Source organism: Salmo trutta, chromosome 23, assembly GCF_901001165.1.
Source record: "Salmo trutta chromosome 23, fSalTru1.1, whole genome shotgun sequence".
Lineage (NCBI taxonomy): Eukaryota > Metazoa > Chordata > Actinopteri > Salmoniformes > Salmonidae > Salmo > Salmo trutta.
Window position 1 is genome coordinate 19,751,379 of NC_042979.1, and position 17,409 is coordinate 19,768,787.

At 45.8% G+C, this 17,409-nt stretch overlaps 1 protein-coding gene across 1 annotated transcript in view; it reads left to right on the forward strand.

Annotated features, from left to right (window-relative positions):
• The first annotated feature begins 369 nt into the window (after positions 1-369).
• LOC115159542 (astrotactin-2) overlaps positions 370-17,409 on the forward strand; it is a 421,339-nt gene continuing 404,299 nt past the window's right edge. Inside the window, exon 1 of the mRNA XM_029709358.1 lies at positions 370-754. Coding sequence (XP_029565218.1) covers positions 421-754 — 334 coding nt within the window. The 5' untranslated portion in view covers positions 370-420. The remainder of the gene's footprint in view (positions 755-17,409) is intronic.

Consider the following 17,409-nt stretch of genomic DNA (forward strand, 5'->3'; position numbering starts at 1 on the left):
TTCCCACATGCAAAGCCCTTTGTAATTATAAAATGCACTTAATCGAAAAATCTAACTTCACCATCAAAGCATGCATTATAACTTCATAACAGTCGTGGAGACTCGACTTCCTCTTTTCCCATTGGTTGCCTCGAAAAGCATATCCTTGATTGCATGAAAAAGCTGTCTTAAGACAAATGTATTCCCTCTTTCCTTCATTTCATATCTATGGTGAGGTCTCACAGAACCTTATATCCGCATTATGAGAAATTATGTGTATACATCAACAACAAAAAAGTATTAGGCTACAGATCTGACTACACCTGTGCTGCCGCCTCCTGGACAGACATGACTACCGAGCGCGTGCAGTGGCTGTAGTATAAACGAACAAGCGGTTAAAGAGCCGCACTCAAAGCTAGAGAACCGCGCATTGGGAGCGGGATGGCAGGGAGAGTAAAGCACCACGTCCTCCTCCTCATGGGGCTCTTGCTGACAGGGACCGCTACAGTCCGGGGAAGCAGAGGGGGAGCGATGCTTGATGAGGAGAGGGAGAAGGAAAACGACGCAGAGAGCCCTTGTGAAGTTAAAACCGTTACCGTTTCTACGCTGCCTGTACTCCGGGAGAATGAGTTCAGTTTCACCGGAGGTGGCTCGGGGAGCGTGGCCGGAGGAGGAGGGGAGTCCCGACTCCTTTTATTCGTTAGAACAGACCTACCTGGACGAATTTCCGTTATGGATGATCTTGACAACACCGCTCTCCCATACTTCACACTGGGTAAGAACATTATAATCTTACTGCCTCTTTACTGTCCCCCAATCCATCACCGGCTTTACAATGGTTGCTCATAGGGACCACTAACATATGCCTGGCCGGTGGTATAGGCTATATTTACTGAATTAAAATAATTGTTTTCGTACATTCAAAATGTAAATACTTATTCTACACAGTGAAGTGTCATCTAGGGTTGAAAATGATGGCAGTTTAATGTTAACAACATGATAGCCCAAGTAGAGGTGTGTTGGCCAATCAAGGGGAAGAGCCACTGTGCCATATCTATCTGGTACAGGGAGTAAAACAGCGTTGGGAACTTATATATGTATCTGAACACCACTCATGTAATGAAAACGTAATGAAAACGCAAGAACGAACTCGACACCATTAGTACACGGCTCTCTCACTCACCTTGCGCACATACACACACCAATTGGGTCATTTTTGTGTACTATGACAAATTATGACTGTAAGTGACATACATAGCCTTAAGTATTAGGCAGTGAGGGAATGCATAGATTGCAATTTAGCTGTGCAAATCTGCATGAAATTGGTATTTTGTATTTTTATGAACACATTATTCATAGCAGAGACTAGGACATGTGCAGCATTGAAGGAAGTTAGATTAAGAAATGCATAATAATGTAAGCTTGCTACAGTGTCATAATTTTTTCTCATTGCAAATTGCAAGGGTTTAGGCCAGGGCCCACATATGAGGTTGACTCTGCCTTGCATTGATTGAGTAGTGTTTATTTGTGTCCCTTAGAAAAGTATCTTTATAAGCACAGCAGTGGGCCACAGTTGTCAATCTTCAGATAACATACACACAGTTAATCCTATATGCAAAACAAGGTTTTAGCTTTCCACACCTCCTGACCATGAATATAATATATGCGCACGTGTATACCCATGTGGTTCTGTAATTGAATACCATAGGCCTTAGAAGACCTAAGGGAACTCAGTGATTGGACAGTGACTGTCGACCGTAGGCCTGTGTTATTGCAATGCGATATTAAACAGCATGTGTCACGCCCTGACCATAGAGAGCCCTTGGTTCTCTATGGTGTAGTAGGTCAGGGCGTGACTAGGGGGTTTCTAGTTCAATATTTCTATGTTGGTGTTTTGTATGGTTCCCAATTAGAGGCAGCTGGTAATCATTGCCTCTAATTGGGGATCACATTTAGGTAGCCATTTCTCCCACTTGTGTTTGTGGGATATTGTTTGGTTTTGTGCTTGTTGCACCACGTAGTCACGAGTTGTTGCTTGTTTATTGTTTTGTTGAAAAGGTTTCACTGTAATTAAATATGTGGAACTCAACACACGTTGCGCCTTGGTCCGTTTCTTACAACAACCGTGACAGAATATCCAACCAAAAGAGGACCAAGCAGCGTGTGCACGGGGTAAAGGAGTTTTGGACATGGGAGGAAGTCATGGGAGGACACGAGACCCTTCCTTGGCGGGAGTCGCAAAGGAGCATGGAAGGACAGCAACGACGCCGGGGACCGCAGCCACAGAAACTCAATACATTTTTTTTTGGGGGGGGGGGGGCACATGGAGCTGGCGGCTGAGCAGAGGGAAGAGCCAGAGACTGTCAGGGAGGCGATAGAGAAGGAGTCGGTCGACCCAAGGAGAGAGCCAGAGCCCGCCTGGGAGTTGATGGAGCAATGTGAGGAGGGATATCGGAGAATGATGTTGGCGGGGAGTAGGCTGCAGCGCAGGCGTGCTGAAGAGCGTGTCATCAGTCCGGTGCCATCTGTGCCGGCTCCACGCACCAGGCCACCAGTGCGCCTCCCCAGCCCGGTATGTCCTGTGCCGGTTCCTCGCACTCGCCCTGAAGAGCCAGAGAGAGAGATGTTGTGCAGGTGTGTAATGCATAACATTCGACCTGAAGATCCTGTCAGCAGTCTGGTGAGTCCTGTGCCAGCTCCCCGCACCCTCCCTGAAGTGCGTGTCAACAGTCCGGTGCCACCTGTGCCGGCTCATTGAACCAGGCCTCCAGTGCACCTTCCCAGTCTGGTACGTTCTGTTCCAACTCCCCGCACTCACCCTGAAGTGCGTGTCCCCAGTTCGGTGCCACCTGTGCCGGCTCCACGCACCAGGCCTCCAGTGCACCTCCCCAGTCCGGTACGTCCTGTGGCAGCTCCTCGCACTCGCCCTGAAGTGCGTGTCAATTGTCCGGTGCCACCTGTACCGGCTCCACACACTAGGCCTCCACTGCGCCTCTCCAGCCCGGAGCTTCCAGTGACGGTCAACGGCCCGGAGCTTCCAGTGACGGTCAACGGCCCAGAGCTTCCAGTGACGGTCAACGGTCCGGAGCTTCCAGTGATGGTCAACGGTCCGGAGCTTCCGGTGCCATGGCCGGAGCCTTCCTCTGCGCCGGTGCCCAGTCCAGGCACAGCGTCCAGTCCAACTCCAACGCCGGAGTCTTCCTCTGCGCCGGTGCCCAGTCCAGGCACGGTGTCCAGTCCCGCTTCATTACAGGAGCCTTCCTCTTCGCCGGTGCCCAGTCCAGGCACGGCGTCCAGTCCCGCTCCAAGGCCGGAGCCTTCCTCTGCGCCGGCGCCCAGTCCAGGCACGGCGGCCAATCCAGCTCCATGGCCGGAGCCTTCCTCTGCGCCGGTGCCCAGTCCAGGCACAATGACCAACCCAGCTCCATGGCCGGAGCCCTCCATGGCCGGAGCCCTCCTCGGCGCCGGTGCCCAGTCCAGGCATGGCACCCAGTACCGCTCCAAGGCCGGAGCCTTCCTCTGCGCCGATGCCCAGTCCAGGCACGGCATCAGCCCGGCGCCATGGCTGGATCCGGGGTCTGGGCAGGGGCGGCGACCCGCACCGGAGCCAGCACCGACACTAGTCACCCTCCCTACCCTCCCCATTTGGTTTCACGTTTTGCGGCCGGAGTCCGCACCTTTGGGCCGGGTACTGCCACGCCCTGACCATAGAGAGCCCTTGGTTCTCTATGGTGTAGTAGGTCAGGGCGTGACTAGGGGGTGTTCTAGTTCAATATTTCTATGTTGGTGTTTTGTATGGTTCCCAATTAGAGGTAGCTGGTAATCGTTGCCTCTAATTGGGGATCACATTTAGTTAGCCATTTCTCCCACTTGTGTTTGTGGGATATTGTTTGGTTTTGTGCTTGTTGCACCACGTAGTCACATGTTGTTGCTTGTTTATTGTTTTGTTGAAGAAGCTTCACTGTAATTAAATATGTGGAACTCAACACACGCTGCGCCATGGTCCGTTTCTTACAACAACCGTGACAGCATGACTGCTTTATATTCACATTTAGAGGTAGTAGTCATCTGTGTGTGGGACAACAGACTGTGTCAAACTAGTTGATATGTACAACCATACACATTCCCTGAGTATGAATCATATAGACTCAATAGATGTGCTAATTTTCCTGATTTTTGTTGTGGTTCATACAATAACAAAGATGTATACCGTTCATTTTGAACTTGACCCCATGGCAATCGAACAACACATTTCTTGTTATGACTATGCACAACACCTGAATAGTATAGTAACCCACACATGTTGTGGATCCCTCTCTCTCTCTCTCTCTCTCTATCTATCTATTTCTCTGTCTCTCTGTGTCTCTCTCGCTCTCACTTTATCTCGCTCTCTCTCAGCCCAGCAGCATTGAGACTGCAGACTAAACAGACTGCAGGGTCTGGAGCATATGCTTGTAAATCACTTTCTTTTCTCATTAAGGACACGCGTCGACTCTTGAGTTAGGACTCTCTGTCCTTCCATTCAGCCAGCCAGCAAATTTGCTGTGCTCTCGCCATGACTGCTCTTTGTGTAGGGGGTGGAGATGGATTTAATCAGGTCTTGATTTAGATTAGTGCCTTCAGAAAGTATTCATAAGATTCTTCTTATTCCACATTTTGTTGTGTTCCAGCCTGAATTCAGAATGAATATAAAAATATAAGAATATTCCCACCCATCTGCACACAATACCCCACAATGATAAAGTGAAAAAATGTTATTTTTTGTTTTTGCAAATTTATTGAAATCTCATTTACATAAGTATTCACATCGCTTATCAATACATGTTAGAATCACCTTTGGCAGGGCTTCCCGAGTGGCACAGTGGTCTTAGGCATTGCATCGAAGTGCTAGCTGTGCCACTAGAGATTCTGGGTTGGAGTCCAGGCTCTGTTAACCCTTTGGGCGGCGTCGCCCGGGTTAGGGGAGGGTTTGGCCGTCAGGGATGTCCTTGTCCCATCATGCACTAGCGACTTCTGTGGCGGGCCGGGCGCAGTGCACGCTGACACAGTTGCCAGGTACACAGTGTTTCCTCCGAAATATTGGTGCGGTTGGCTTCCGGGTTAAGTGGGCGTTGTGTCAAGAAGTAGTGCGGCTTGGTTGGGTTGTGTTTCGGAGGACGCACGGCTCTCAACCTTCGCCTCTCCTGAGTCCGAATGGGAGTTGCAGCGATGAGACAAGACTTTAGCTACCAATTGGATACCATGAAATTGGGGAGAAAAAGGGGTAAAAAAAAAATCACCTTTGGCAGTGATTTACAGCTGTGAGTCTTTCTGGTTAAGTTTCTAAGACCTAAGAAATGCAATACATATCGTATCTGCACCTTAGTATAGTGATGATCTTGTATTGTGAGATCCCTGGCAATTCTCAGACGTACAGTTGAAGTCGGAAGTTTACATACACTTAGGTTGGAGTCATTAAAACTAGTTTTTCAACCACTCCACAAATTTATTGTTAACAAACTATAGTTTTGGCAAGTTGGTTAGGACATCTACTTTGTGCATGACACAAGTAATTTTTCCAACAATTATTTACAGATAAATTATTTCACTTATAATTCACTGTATCACCAGAGATGAATGTACTTTGGTGCGAAAAGAGCAAATAAATTCCAGAACAACAGCAAAGGACCTTGTGAAGATGCTGGAGGAAACAGGTACAAAAGTATCTATATCCACAGTAAAACGTGTCCTATATCGGCATAACCTGAAAGGCCGCTCAGCAAAGAAGAAGCCACTGCTCCAAAACCGCCATAAAAAAGACAGACAACAGTTTGCAACTGAACATGGGGACAAAGATCATACTTTTTGGAGAAATGTCCTGTGGTCTGATGAAACAAAAATAGAACTGTTTGGCCATAATGACCATCGTTATGTTTGTAGGGAAAACGGGGTCGCTTGCAAGCCGACGAACACCATCCCAACTGTGAGGCACAGGGGGTGGCAACATCATGTTGTGGGGGTGCTTTGCTGCAGGAGGGACTGGGGCACTTCACAAAATAGATGGCATCATGAGGGAGGAAAATTATGTGGATATATTGAAGCAACATCTCAAGACATCAGTCAGGAAGTTAAAGCTTGGTAGCAAATGGGTCTTCCGAATGGACCAATGACCACAAGCATACTTCAAACAAAGTCAAGGTATTGGAGTGGCCATCACAAAGCCCTGACATCAATCCTATAGAACATTTGTGGGCAGAACTGAAAAAGTGTGTACGAGCAAGGAGGCCTACAAACCTGACTCAGTTACAACAGCTCTGTCAGGAGGAATGGGCCAAAATTTACCAACTTATTGTGGAAAGCTTGTGGAAGGCTACCTGAAATGTTTGACCGAAGTTAAATAATTTATTGGCAATGCTACCAAATACTAATTGAGTGTATGTAAACTTCTGACCCACAGGGAATGTGATGAAAGAAATGAAAGCTGAAATGCATAATTCTCTCTACTATTATTTCACATTCTTAAAATAAAGTGGTGATCCTAACTGACCTAAGACAGGGAATTTTTGCTAGGATTAAATGTCAGGAATTGTGAAAAACTGAGTTTAAATGTATTTGGCTAAGGTGTATGCAAACTTCTGACTTCAACTGTAGTTATTTGTAGGAAATGTATAGTAGCTGTATCCAAACTGTCAGTTGATATCCACTTACACGACAGTATGTCCTTGTTGTGGTTTATTTTTTTAACTAAAGGGCACCTCAGTATGACAGTATTGACAAGTCAACATGAAGATAGATAGCCATACAGTACAGTGATATTATGTGTCAATATTTACTTTTTTCTCCAGGTAGTGGTGGTACTACTGACAGTGTATGTATTACACTAGTGGTATTCCTGACAGTACGTTTGCCATGAGGCCATCATATTGTACTATTGTGTTTTTATTCAAAGTGGTGTAGACTACTGTAATAGTAGCTGACATGTTCCTGATGCTCCCAACAATATAGCTGGGATATTTGTTTGATTTCTGATTGAGCAATAAAGCAAATAGAGGGGATTGAAAGGAAACATTAACCATGAAATCAGAATGACTTGGTGGGAAGGGAATCCCACACTATCCCATCAGTATTATTTTCTTGTCTGTTTTCCCTCTCCTTTCTTACATAACGACAAAATGTTGACGCCCCAGGATGATACCAAGACTTAGGCCTTACTGCACACACGCTAACACAATATGAAACACAGACAGAGACGCAGACGGACACACACACACACATCTCCCTTTATTCAAAAGCAGAACAGTGAGACTCCACTTGGCCCCCTCAGTTCCCATCTCTGCATTTTAATTTGTGAATGAAGTATGGTGGTCACAGGTAGGCTGGAGGGGGAGGGAGTGTTTGACTGACCGGTCTTTCAGATGCTTGCCCCTCTGGCCACAGCGCCCAGTCTTGATTTATTACCATGAGTGTCATTGAGAATGGATGAGCATAGAAGGAAAAGGACGCAGTGGAATCCTTTTCCCCCCATTTTTCTCTCCCATTTTTCTCCAACGTGATGTGTTCTGTGCATCATTTGAAAGCAGGGCGACACACCAGAGGTATTTCATATGCAGCGGCCACTGCTCTGCTCTGTGTTGGCATCTGCAAGATGGTGCATTTTGTTATGCCTTAGTGTTTTTGGTTAGATCTGTGTGTGGGTGTGTTTGTGTATGCAGTTTTAAGTTTCCTGTTTAAAATTAAAGGCTATAAATAATGCACCTTATGTACTTCTTACTGGCAAATCCAGATGATGAATTTGACAGATTTTAGAGATACTTGGACTCAAAGGAAATCACTTTGTTCAGTACTGGCTGATTTTGAAACACCTCATTACCGACTAACCTTATAAAGCATTGAGGCACCTAGTGGAAGACCAAAAGTTCAAATTCAATTCTCCTTTATCTTCTCTGACATCTACACTGTTTCCTTTCCAGCACTTATCATGTTTCTGTATGCCATCTTATCACTCTATTGGCTTGTCCTCGCCAGCCTTTCCCCATCACTCACTCACTCACTCACTCACTCACTCACTCAAACCTGTCTGGCAGAGGGGAGATTGAATGCAACCGTGGAGAGTAAGAGGAGGGGAAAAAATAAATAGAAAAAGCAAGTTTGCTCCAGTGGAGAGGTACATACCCTGTGGCCCAGAGTGCTGTACTCACGGCAGTACGTCTCAATCACACGTCAGGGTTTGAGCTGCGTACTGCTGGGGGGAGCAGGGAGGGGAGTTGAGAGTGCAGTTGGGGTCAGGGTACACTGTGGAGCTAAGATGGGAGTCTGGAAGCCTCCTGTCATAAAGGACCTGGATCTGTCATGAGTCCCTGGATTTGTTCCATTATGGGTTTGTGATCAGAATTTTCTCCATCTGTTGCTTGGTGTTACTCGTTGTCTATGAAGATAAGAAAATATGTAAAACAGTGCGGCAATGTCGTATGTCAGTCAAATGATTAGCATTGCTTAACAATGACATCACCACTCAGCCCTGAGGGTACAGTTGCCTGAGGTGTTGTATTTGTAGGCCGTCAAGTTCTATCTGGTCTTCTTCAGTTTTGTGTAACCTCTGGTTGGGTATTCTAGATACAGCTAAGATACATTCTCATTTTCAGTATTGACTATCACTCTTAGTAAAAGCATTTTTTAAAGAAAGCCCTACCCTTATTATTAACAAAAGCCTCTTTGTTCCACAAGAATTCAGAGATTGTTTCTCACCTTGCCAAACATCCAGTCATTGTGAGTGAACACAGGAAAGGTTGAGGGTGTTTTTGACTAATCAGTGTCAAGGCTCAAGCTCATAGTTAATGTGCCAATTTAACCAGGCTGCAACGGGCTAAGTGATGGCTTCAGCCGCGGAATCAGGAAGGAATTGTGGTCAGCGACCCATGATGATTGCATCTCTCCTCAGCATGACTTGAGTTAGTAATGGAGTGTGTTACAGGAAGCACCGCTCGCTCATGTCGCTGTCAAGTTGTGGTTGTTGTTCGAATCTGGAATCAGCTGGTTCTTTTGGCAATGTTGCAGGGTTTACATTTTTGGCACAATTGTGTCATCTTATCCCATGTTAGTAGTAGTGTTGCATTGTACTGTTTGTTCCTTTGTCCTTCCATCCAAAATGCATCTTGATGGATCAATAATTTATCTTGCAATCAGGTATTTGTCGGATGTCAATAATAGTGTTGGGGTTCGTTCCTTGTCAATCATTGGCTCATTGGCTCATTGGTGAAATTAGCATTCAGACAATATCTTTAATTAAATCAATCAAAAACCTTTATTAATGCAATTGCAGACAGAAGTTGACAACAGGAACATAGCACGCATGTTTCCGAGTAAGTTCTGCAAAATAGTAAAGGGTCCAAGTTATTTTATTAAGCCCGATGTCCAGCCTTAGTGATGTCACTGCCTACGTCATTACCTTCTACTCATGAGACCAAGCCAATGCATACACAGCTATACAAACAAGAGTTTCAGTGTTATCTAAAGGCTCAGCAGTAAATGTCCACTCCCCAAGTTGATTTATAGTGGAATGTCTGACTAGTCTCTTATCTCCTTCACTCCCTTGCAGAGTTCTGTCTCACAGTCACATATTTCTCAGACCGTTTCTTTATAAGAGGCAGAGACTAGAAAAGACTGTGGAACAATATTAAACCTTTAAAATAAATAAATATATATATATATATATCTGTAGTCTAGGACACTATAACTGTAAGGAGGGAGGGGTCTTATAACCCCTCCCCTTCTATTAATACAACATAAGCATAATCAACTATGATAATACATCAAACATTTGGTACAGCCCCTATCATGACCCCAAGGTGAACCCAACAATAGCTTCACATAAGCGTAGCTTAAAGGACAAATCCGCCACTTTTCAACCTCATTCATTATCTTCAGCACCAAACCAGTGTCTACATATGCGAAAATGGTGTGTTTCTATGATGTGATTAAAAACACATGAGAAGAAAGGTCTTTAAAATATGCTTCTGTGACATCATAGGGTATGATTAAAAATGAGAAACTGATTTTCAAAACCTGCAATGAGTTTCTAGCCAGAGGGAGGGTATTTTCTTGCTCCCCACATCACCGCAAATTTCATAGTGTTTGAAAAGTTATAACTTTTGATGTCATCGGTTAGAACTTTTTAACTTAATATTTCTTTCTACAAAATGTAGAAATGTGACATTTTCACATAATGTAGACACTGGTATTGTGCTGGAGATAATGAAAATGTGGTTGAAAAGTGGTGGCATTGCCTTTTAACGCCAAGCAAACCATCTCAAACATTGTGCTCATCTCTATTGTTTTCATTGCACTTGTCCAATAAGTACTGTGTGCTACGGCAACCGTCAACATTCACATTGAGTTAGAATGACTGTTCTTTTATTTGTTCCAGTGTCACTGCTTTCAGTTGTTTTACATTTGTTTGGCATTGCTCATGTGCTTTCTGACAAGATGTCTATTTGCTGTTTGAAGATCTGACTAGAGAAAAACAAATGAATCGTTGTGCAAATGGGATAAAATTGCTAGCTATTTCTGCATTTAGATTTTGGCATGAAATTTGTTTCAAAATACTGCTTTGTGTGACTGAGGCCAGAATTCAATAGTAACACATTGAGATATGGCGTAGGAGTAGAGAAGACTTTGTTCCCCATCATCACCAGTCAGTTGCTGTGTAGCTAACACCTTCTTCCACAACCACTCAGAAGGCTATATGACTGTCAGAGGAGATGTCATTGACACTCGGCTCACAATTAAAGATAGGCTATAGCTTGATACGTATAGAACTAATGACAGGTTGCCTGGTTACTAATCAAGTACCGTTCTGTCAATCTGTATTCCACCAAGAGAGGCTCTTTTCTGTTCTTGCTCTGAAAGCTTCCAGAAGTTCAGTGACAACCCCAGGGATGGAGCCAGTAGAGGCCTCTTGCCGTCTTCACCTATCTCATCTTTGTTCGGTGTCAATTGAAACCAGGGTTCCACACTTTTGTCATGACATCAATAGAAAAATAAAGTGCCAGCCAATCTTGCTTCCTCTCTAGCCGGATGAGCCCAAAACTGACATTCAGCCCTTTGATAGATTTCTGTTGGGCTTTGTTGCCGTGGTTATCATATAATATAGTGTCACTATCCCGCTGTAACTGGCTCTCTCCAAGCCCCTCAGTTACACACTTCTGTCTTTATGGCCAACTTTAACATTCACAGTAAGGGGATTGAATATCTCAGATGATTTATCTTCATCTCTTCTTAGTCCGGATCCTTGTCAGAAACAGGAGGAGTGGCACGTCAATCAATCAAATTTATTTATAACGCCCTTCTTACATCAGCTGATGTCACAAAGTGCTGAACAGAAACCCAGCCTAAAACCCCAAACAGCAAGCAATGCAGGCGTAGAAGCACGGTGGCTAGGAAAAACTCCCTAGAAAGGCCAGAACCTAGGAAGAAACCTAGAGAGGAAACAGGCTATGAGGGGTGGCCAGTCCTCTTCTGGCTGTGCTGGGTGGAGTCTACTCTACTCTACCAGAGTGTATTCCGCTAACTAATTCCCCAAAGATGTATAAATGTTCTACACATAAACTTTAAAGAGCTGTGCAGTCTGTGGAAAGTAAATGTATATTAACATGACACTGATTTATACAAGTTATTATGTTTAGTTAATCCGCTTGCACTTTGGTCTGCTCTGGTGTCCCCTGCCACTTAATAAAAAGTAGACTTCCTAATGGATGCCCTCTTAAAATAAAATCATTTTTACAATAGAAGCCAAAGGATAAGGACATGGTGTGGAGTAGAGAGGGGAAGGGGGTGTGCTAGGCTGAATTCCGTCACTTTGCATTGAGGAGTGTTCCTCCTCGAACAAAACACTATTTGGATAACATGTTGAATAATTGAATAGTTTCAATGATGCTTGTACTGTGTTTTGGGTTTCCTCTAAAGTACTATCACTGCTGCAATGACAATTTGATTTGGGATATGACAAAAATGCTGCTTTTGAGATAACAAAAGACAAAGCTGAGTGACAGGCAGAGAGTAGTACGGAGGGGGGTTGGGTGTTTCAGAACTTAAAAGGATAAAAGAGAATGAAAATGCAACAAACAGTAACAACAGAGAATAAATAGGACCTCATTTCATTACTGTGTATATTGTATAAATGAATGCCAATATGTGGCTTCGACGCAAAGTCATCCAACTCCCAAGGTAGAATTTGATAAACCATAGCACAGATTGAAGCCTGCGCTTGAAATGTACCATTAAACCCACTGACTTTTCCTCCATCGATGCCATTTGACGGGTTATTGTTTTCCTATCCCTATTCCTATTGTACATTTTATTTCTCTCAATATCAGTCCTCGGCAGGGAGATTGAATTTTCAGTTCTCTGCAGTGTGGAATAATGATATGCACATGACGGTGTCAGGTGATTGAGTTTTAACTAAGTCAACTTAATTTGTGTCTGCTCTCCTCGCCTCCTGTGCCCTATACCTGATGCTCTGGCATGTTGTTAAAGCCGGGGATTTTAACAAGGCTAATCTGAAAACAAGGCTCCCCAAATTCTATCAGCATATCGATTGTGCTCATAGCAAAACCCTGGATCATTGTTATTCTAACTTCCGCAACGCATATAAGGCCCTCCCCCGCCCTCCCTTTGGAAAAGCTGACCACAACTCCATTTTGTTGCTCCCAGCCTACAGGCAGAAACTAAAACAGGAAGCTGCCGCCCTCAGGTCTGTTCAACGCTGGTCCGACCAATTGGATTCCACGCTTCAAGATTGCTTCGACCACGTGGACTGGGATATGTTCCCCATTGCGTCGAACAACAACATTGACGAATACGCTGATTCGGTGTGCGAGTAACAAGTGCATCGGTGATGTTGTACCCACAGCGTCTATTAAAACATTCCCCAACCAGAAACCGTGGATTGATGGCAGCATTCGCGCAAAACTGAACGCGCGAACCACTGCTTTTAATCAGGGCAAGGTGACCGGAAACATGACCGAATACAAACAGTGTAGCTATTCCCTCCGCAAGGTAATCAAACAAGCTAAGCGTCAGTATAGAGACAAAGTGGAGTCGCAATTCAACAGCTCAGACACGAGAGGTATGTGGCAGGGTCTACAGTCAATCACGGACTACAAAAGAAAAACCAGCCCCGTCGCGGATCACGATGCCTTGCTCCCAGACAGACTGAACAACTTTTTTGCTCGCTTTGAGGACAATACAGTGCCACTGACACGGCAAGTTACCAAAACCTGCGGGCTCTCCTTCACTGTAGCCGACGTGAGTAAAACATTTAAACGTGTTAACCCTCGCAAGGCTGCAGGCCCAGACGGCATCCCCGGCCGCGTCCTCAAAGCATACGCAGACCAGCTGGCTGGTGTGTTTACAGACATATTCAATCAATCCTTATCCCAGTCTGCTGTCCCCACATGCTTCAAGAGGGCCACCATTGTTCCTGTTCCCAAGAAATCTAAGGTAACTGAGCTAAATGACTACCGCCCTGTAGCACTCACTTCCGTCATCATGAAGTGCTTTGAGAGACTAGTCAAGGACCATATCACCTCCACCCTACCTGACACCCTAGACCCACTCCAATTTGCTTACCGCCACAATAGGTCCACAGACGACGCAATCGCCATCACACTGCACACTGCCCTAACCCATCTGGACAAGAGGAATACCTATGTAAGAATGCTGTTCATCGATTACAGCTCAGCATTTAACACCATAGTACCCTCCAAACTCGTCATTAAGCTCGAGACCCTGGGTCTCAACCTCGCCCTGTGCAACTGGGTCCTGGACTTCCTGACGGGCCGCCCCCAGGTGGTGAGGGTAGGTAACAACATCTCCACCCCGCTGATCCTCAACACTGGGTCCCCACAAGGGTGTGTTCTCAGCCCTCTACTGTACTCCCTGTTCACCCATGACTGCGTGGCCATGCACGCCTCCAACTCAATCATCAAGTTTGCAGACGACACTACAGTGGTAGGCTTGATTACCAACAACGACGAGACGGCCTACAAGGAGGAGGTGAGGGCCCTCGGAGTGTGGTGTCAGGAAAATAACCTCACACTCAATGTCAACAAACAAAGGAGATGATTGTGGACTTCAGGAAATAGCAGAGGGAGAGTTTGACGGGACAGTAGTGGAGAGGGTGGAGAGTTTTAAGTTCCTCGGCGTACACATCACGGACAAACTGAAATGGTCCACCCACACAGACAGCGTGGTGAAGAAGGCGCAGCAGCGCCTCTTCAACCTCAGGAGGCTGAAGAAATTCGGCTTGTCACCAAAAACACTCACAAACTTTTACAGATGCACAATCGAGAGCATCCTGTCGGGCTGTATCACCGCCTGGTACGGCAGCTGCTCTGCCCATAACCGGAAGGCTCTCCAGAGGGTAGTGAGGTCTGCACAACGCATCACCGGGTGCAAACTACCTGCCCTCCAGGACACCTACACCACCCGATGTCACAGGAAGGCCAAAAATATCATCAAGGACAACAACCACCCGAGCCACTGCCTGTTCACCCCCCTATCATCCAGAAGGCGAGGTCAGTACAGGTGCATCAAAGCGGGGACCGAGAGACTGAAAAACAGCTTCTATCTCAAGGCCATCAGACTGTTAAACAGCCATCACTAACATTGAGTGGCTGTTGCCAACATACTGACACAACTCCAGCCACTTTAATAATGGTTAAATTGATGTAATCAATTTATCACTAGCCACTTTATATTATATAATGTTTACTTACCCTACATTACTCATCTCTTATGTATATACTGTACGCTATACCATCTACTGCATCTTGCCTATGCCATTCGGCCATCAATCATTTATATATTTTTATGTACATATTTGTATTCATTCCTTTACACTTGTGTGTATAAGGTAGTTGTTGTGAAATTGTTAGGTTATATTACTTGTTAGATATTACTGCATGGTCGGAACTATTTCGCTACGCTTGCATTAACACCTGCTAACCATGTGTATGTGACAAATACATTTGATTTGAACTGGTTATGCTGGGGGTAGTCAGTCTCCTAGTAGTCCTTCTATAGCTGACATGATGCCTGTCTTACATGATAAACTGACAATAAAAAAACAGGGCCGGAGCTGGAGACAGAGAAAAAGACAGCCCCCGCTTTAACACATCCATCCAGCCCTGGCAGGGGAAGCGGGCACCTCTGCTAGTCTGCAGACGTCCCTCCGTACCCTTGCTGATCCCCGGCCTGCCATGTTTCCTGTGCCACTCTGCCTGGGAGTCAGATGCTTTCAAACATTGTACGGCACCTCTCCACATGCCGTCATCAAAACCTGCTTCTTCTAACTAGCAGAGCATGCCACTATTTATTTTATACTGTCAGTTTATTTTTTTATTTGTTCTTTTTTTACAACTTTCTTTTTTTTTAGGTTATTCTACTCTCGTCTAAGGACATACATTTTCAGTTGCTGAAAAAAAACAGGTATTTTATTCTCTATGAGTATTTTTTTGCTTGTCAGAGTAGGTTTCATACGTCTGAAAAGCCAATGGCACCAGGAAAAAAAGGGCAATTCAATTTTTCAGGATTAGGAGAAAATGAGAAATGAAAGTGGAATAGAAAATATTGCTTTGCAAAAAGCGTTCATGTTACATAACACCTTTTTTTAATTATTATTTTGCCCTTTGCAATTACATATAGATTCCCAGATAGTTCTTTCACAATGACAATTTTTTTCAATAAAGCCCAGTATGTTCCCAGTATCCAACATTTTCATAGTTTATTTTTTGTCATAGACGATAATAATCGTAATCCTTTTGATACATTTATTTTCTCTAGACAACAAAGTAATCATGAATAAACAACATCAATATCAGATAGAGCCTACACGGTATTAGTATACCATCAGCTTCACCACACCATAAGTACGGACAGCTAGCTAGACAATGTCTAATGTTGGAAGAAGAGTGGGCTTTCTACCAGGATCAAAGGCACAGTGGAATCAATGGTCTCTCGGTGGCTGACTCACTCAGTTGGACCGTCCTCCAGCTTCAGCATCAAAGCAAAAACGAAATTCAATCGTTAAATTTGACAAATTGTATTTACTATCTTCATTATTTAAACATGCGTCACGCCCTGACCGGAGAGAGTCGTTTTTCTCTGTTTGGTTAGGTCAGGGTGTGACATGGGGTGGGCATTCTATGTGTTGTATGTCTATGTTGTTTTTGTATTTTTTGTTGGGCCGAGTATGGTTCCTAATCAGAGGCAGCTGTCTATTGTTGTCTCTGATTAGGAATCATACTTAGGCAGCCTGTTCCCCACCTGTGTTTGTGGGTTATTGTTATTTCTGTGTGTGTACGGCACAGTGCGTTACTTTCTTACTGCGTACCTGTTTATTGTTTTGGTTTCGGTTTCCCTAAATAAAGATGTGGAATTACGGGCATGCTGCGCCTTGGCTCCTTTATGACAGGGAATTTGAGGATTCAGAATGTGACAGAATAACCCACCACAAGAATACCAAGCAGCGTGGGAGGAGGTACTTGGAGTCATGGACCTGGGAGGAGATCCTAGATGGGGCAGGACCGTGGACAAGGCCGGGAGAGTATCGCCGCCCGCCGGAGGAGATAGAGGCAGCGAGGGCGGAACTGGGAGAAACGGCTGGGACAGCAAGAGGAAGCTGAGAGGCAGCCCCCCAAAAATGTTTTGGGGGGTATACGGGGAGTTTGGCTAGGTCAGGGGGAGCCCTGACCTAACTGCCCGGGCGTACAGGAGAGAGCCGTGGAGCAAACCGGAGCCAGTCAAGGAGTCAAGCGCGGAGCTTGATGCGAGATTCCGGAGAGAGGTACTGGCGGAAAGGGCACGACGGAGCAGGCGTGCAGAGGGGCGAGCAATGCATTACGATGTGATGCGCACTATCTCGCCCATACGCACGCACAGTCTGGTGCGGTCGGTACGGGCTCCTCAGTGTTGCCGTGCGAGAGTTGGCCGGCAGCCAGGAAGAAGTGCGCCGGCTCAATGTATCTGGTCTCCAGTGCGTCTCCTCGGCCCAGTTTATCCTGCGCCTGCTCTACGCACGGCAGCCCTAATTCCCCAGCACAGCCCAGTTCGTCCTGTACCGGCGCTCCGCCCTTGCCGGGCTAAAGTCGACATCGTGTCAGGACGGGTTGCGCTAGTCGTAAGCATCAGACCTCCAGTGAGCCTCCATGGTCCAGTACGTCCGGTGCCGGCTCTGCGCACTCGTCCCCCAGTGCGCCCTCCAGCGACGCTCCTCAGCCCGGATCCTCCAGCAACGCTCCTCAGCCCGGAGCCTCCAGCGACGCTCCTCAGCCCGGAGCCTCCAGCGACGCTCCTCAGCCCGGAGCCTCCGGCGACGCTCCTCAGGCCGGAGCCCCCGGCGACGCTTCCCAGTACGGAGCCCCCGGCGACGCCTCCCAGTCCGGAGCCCCCGGC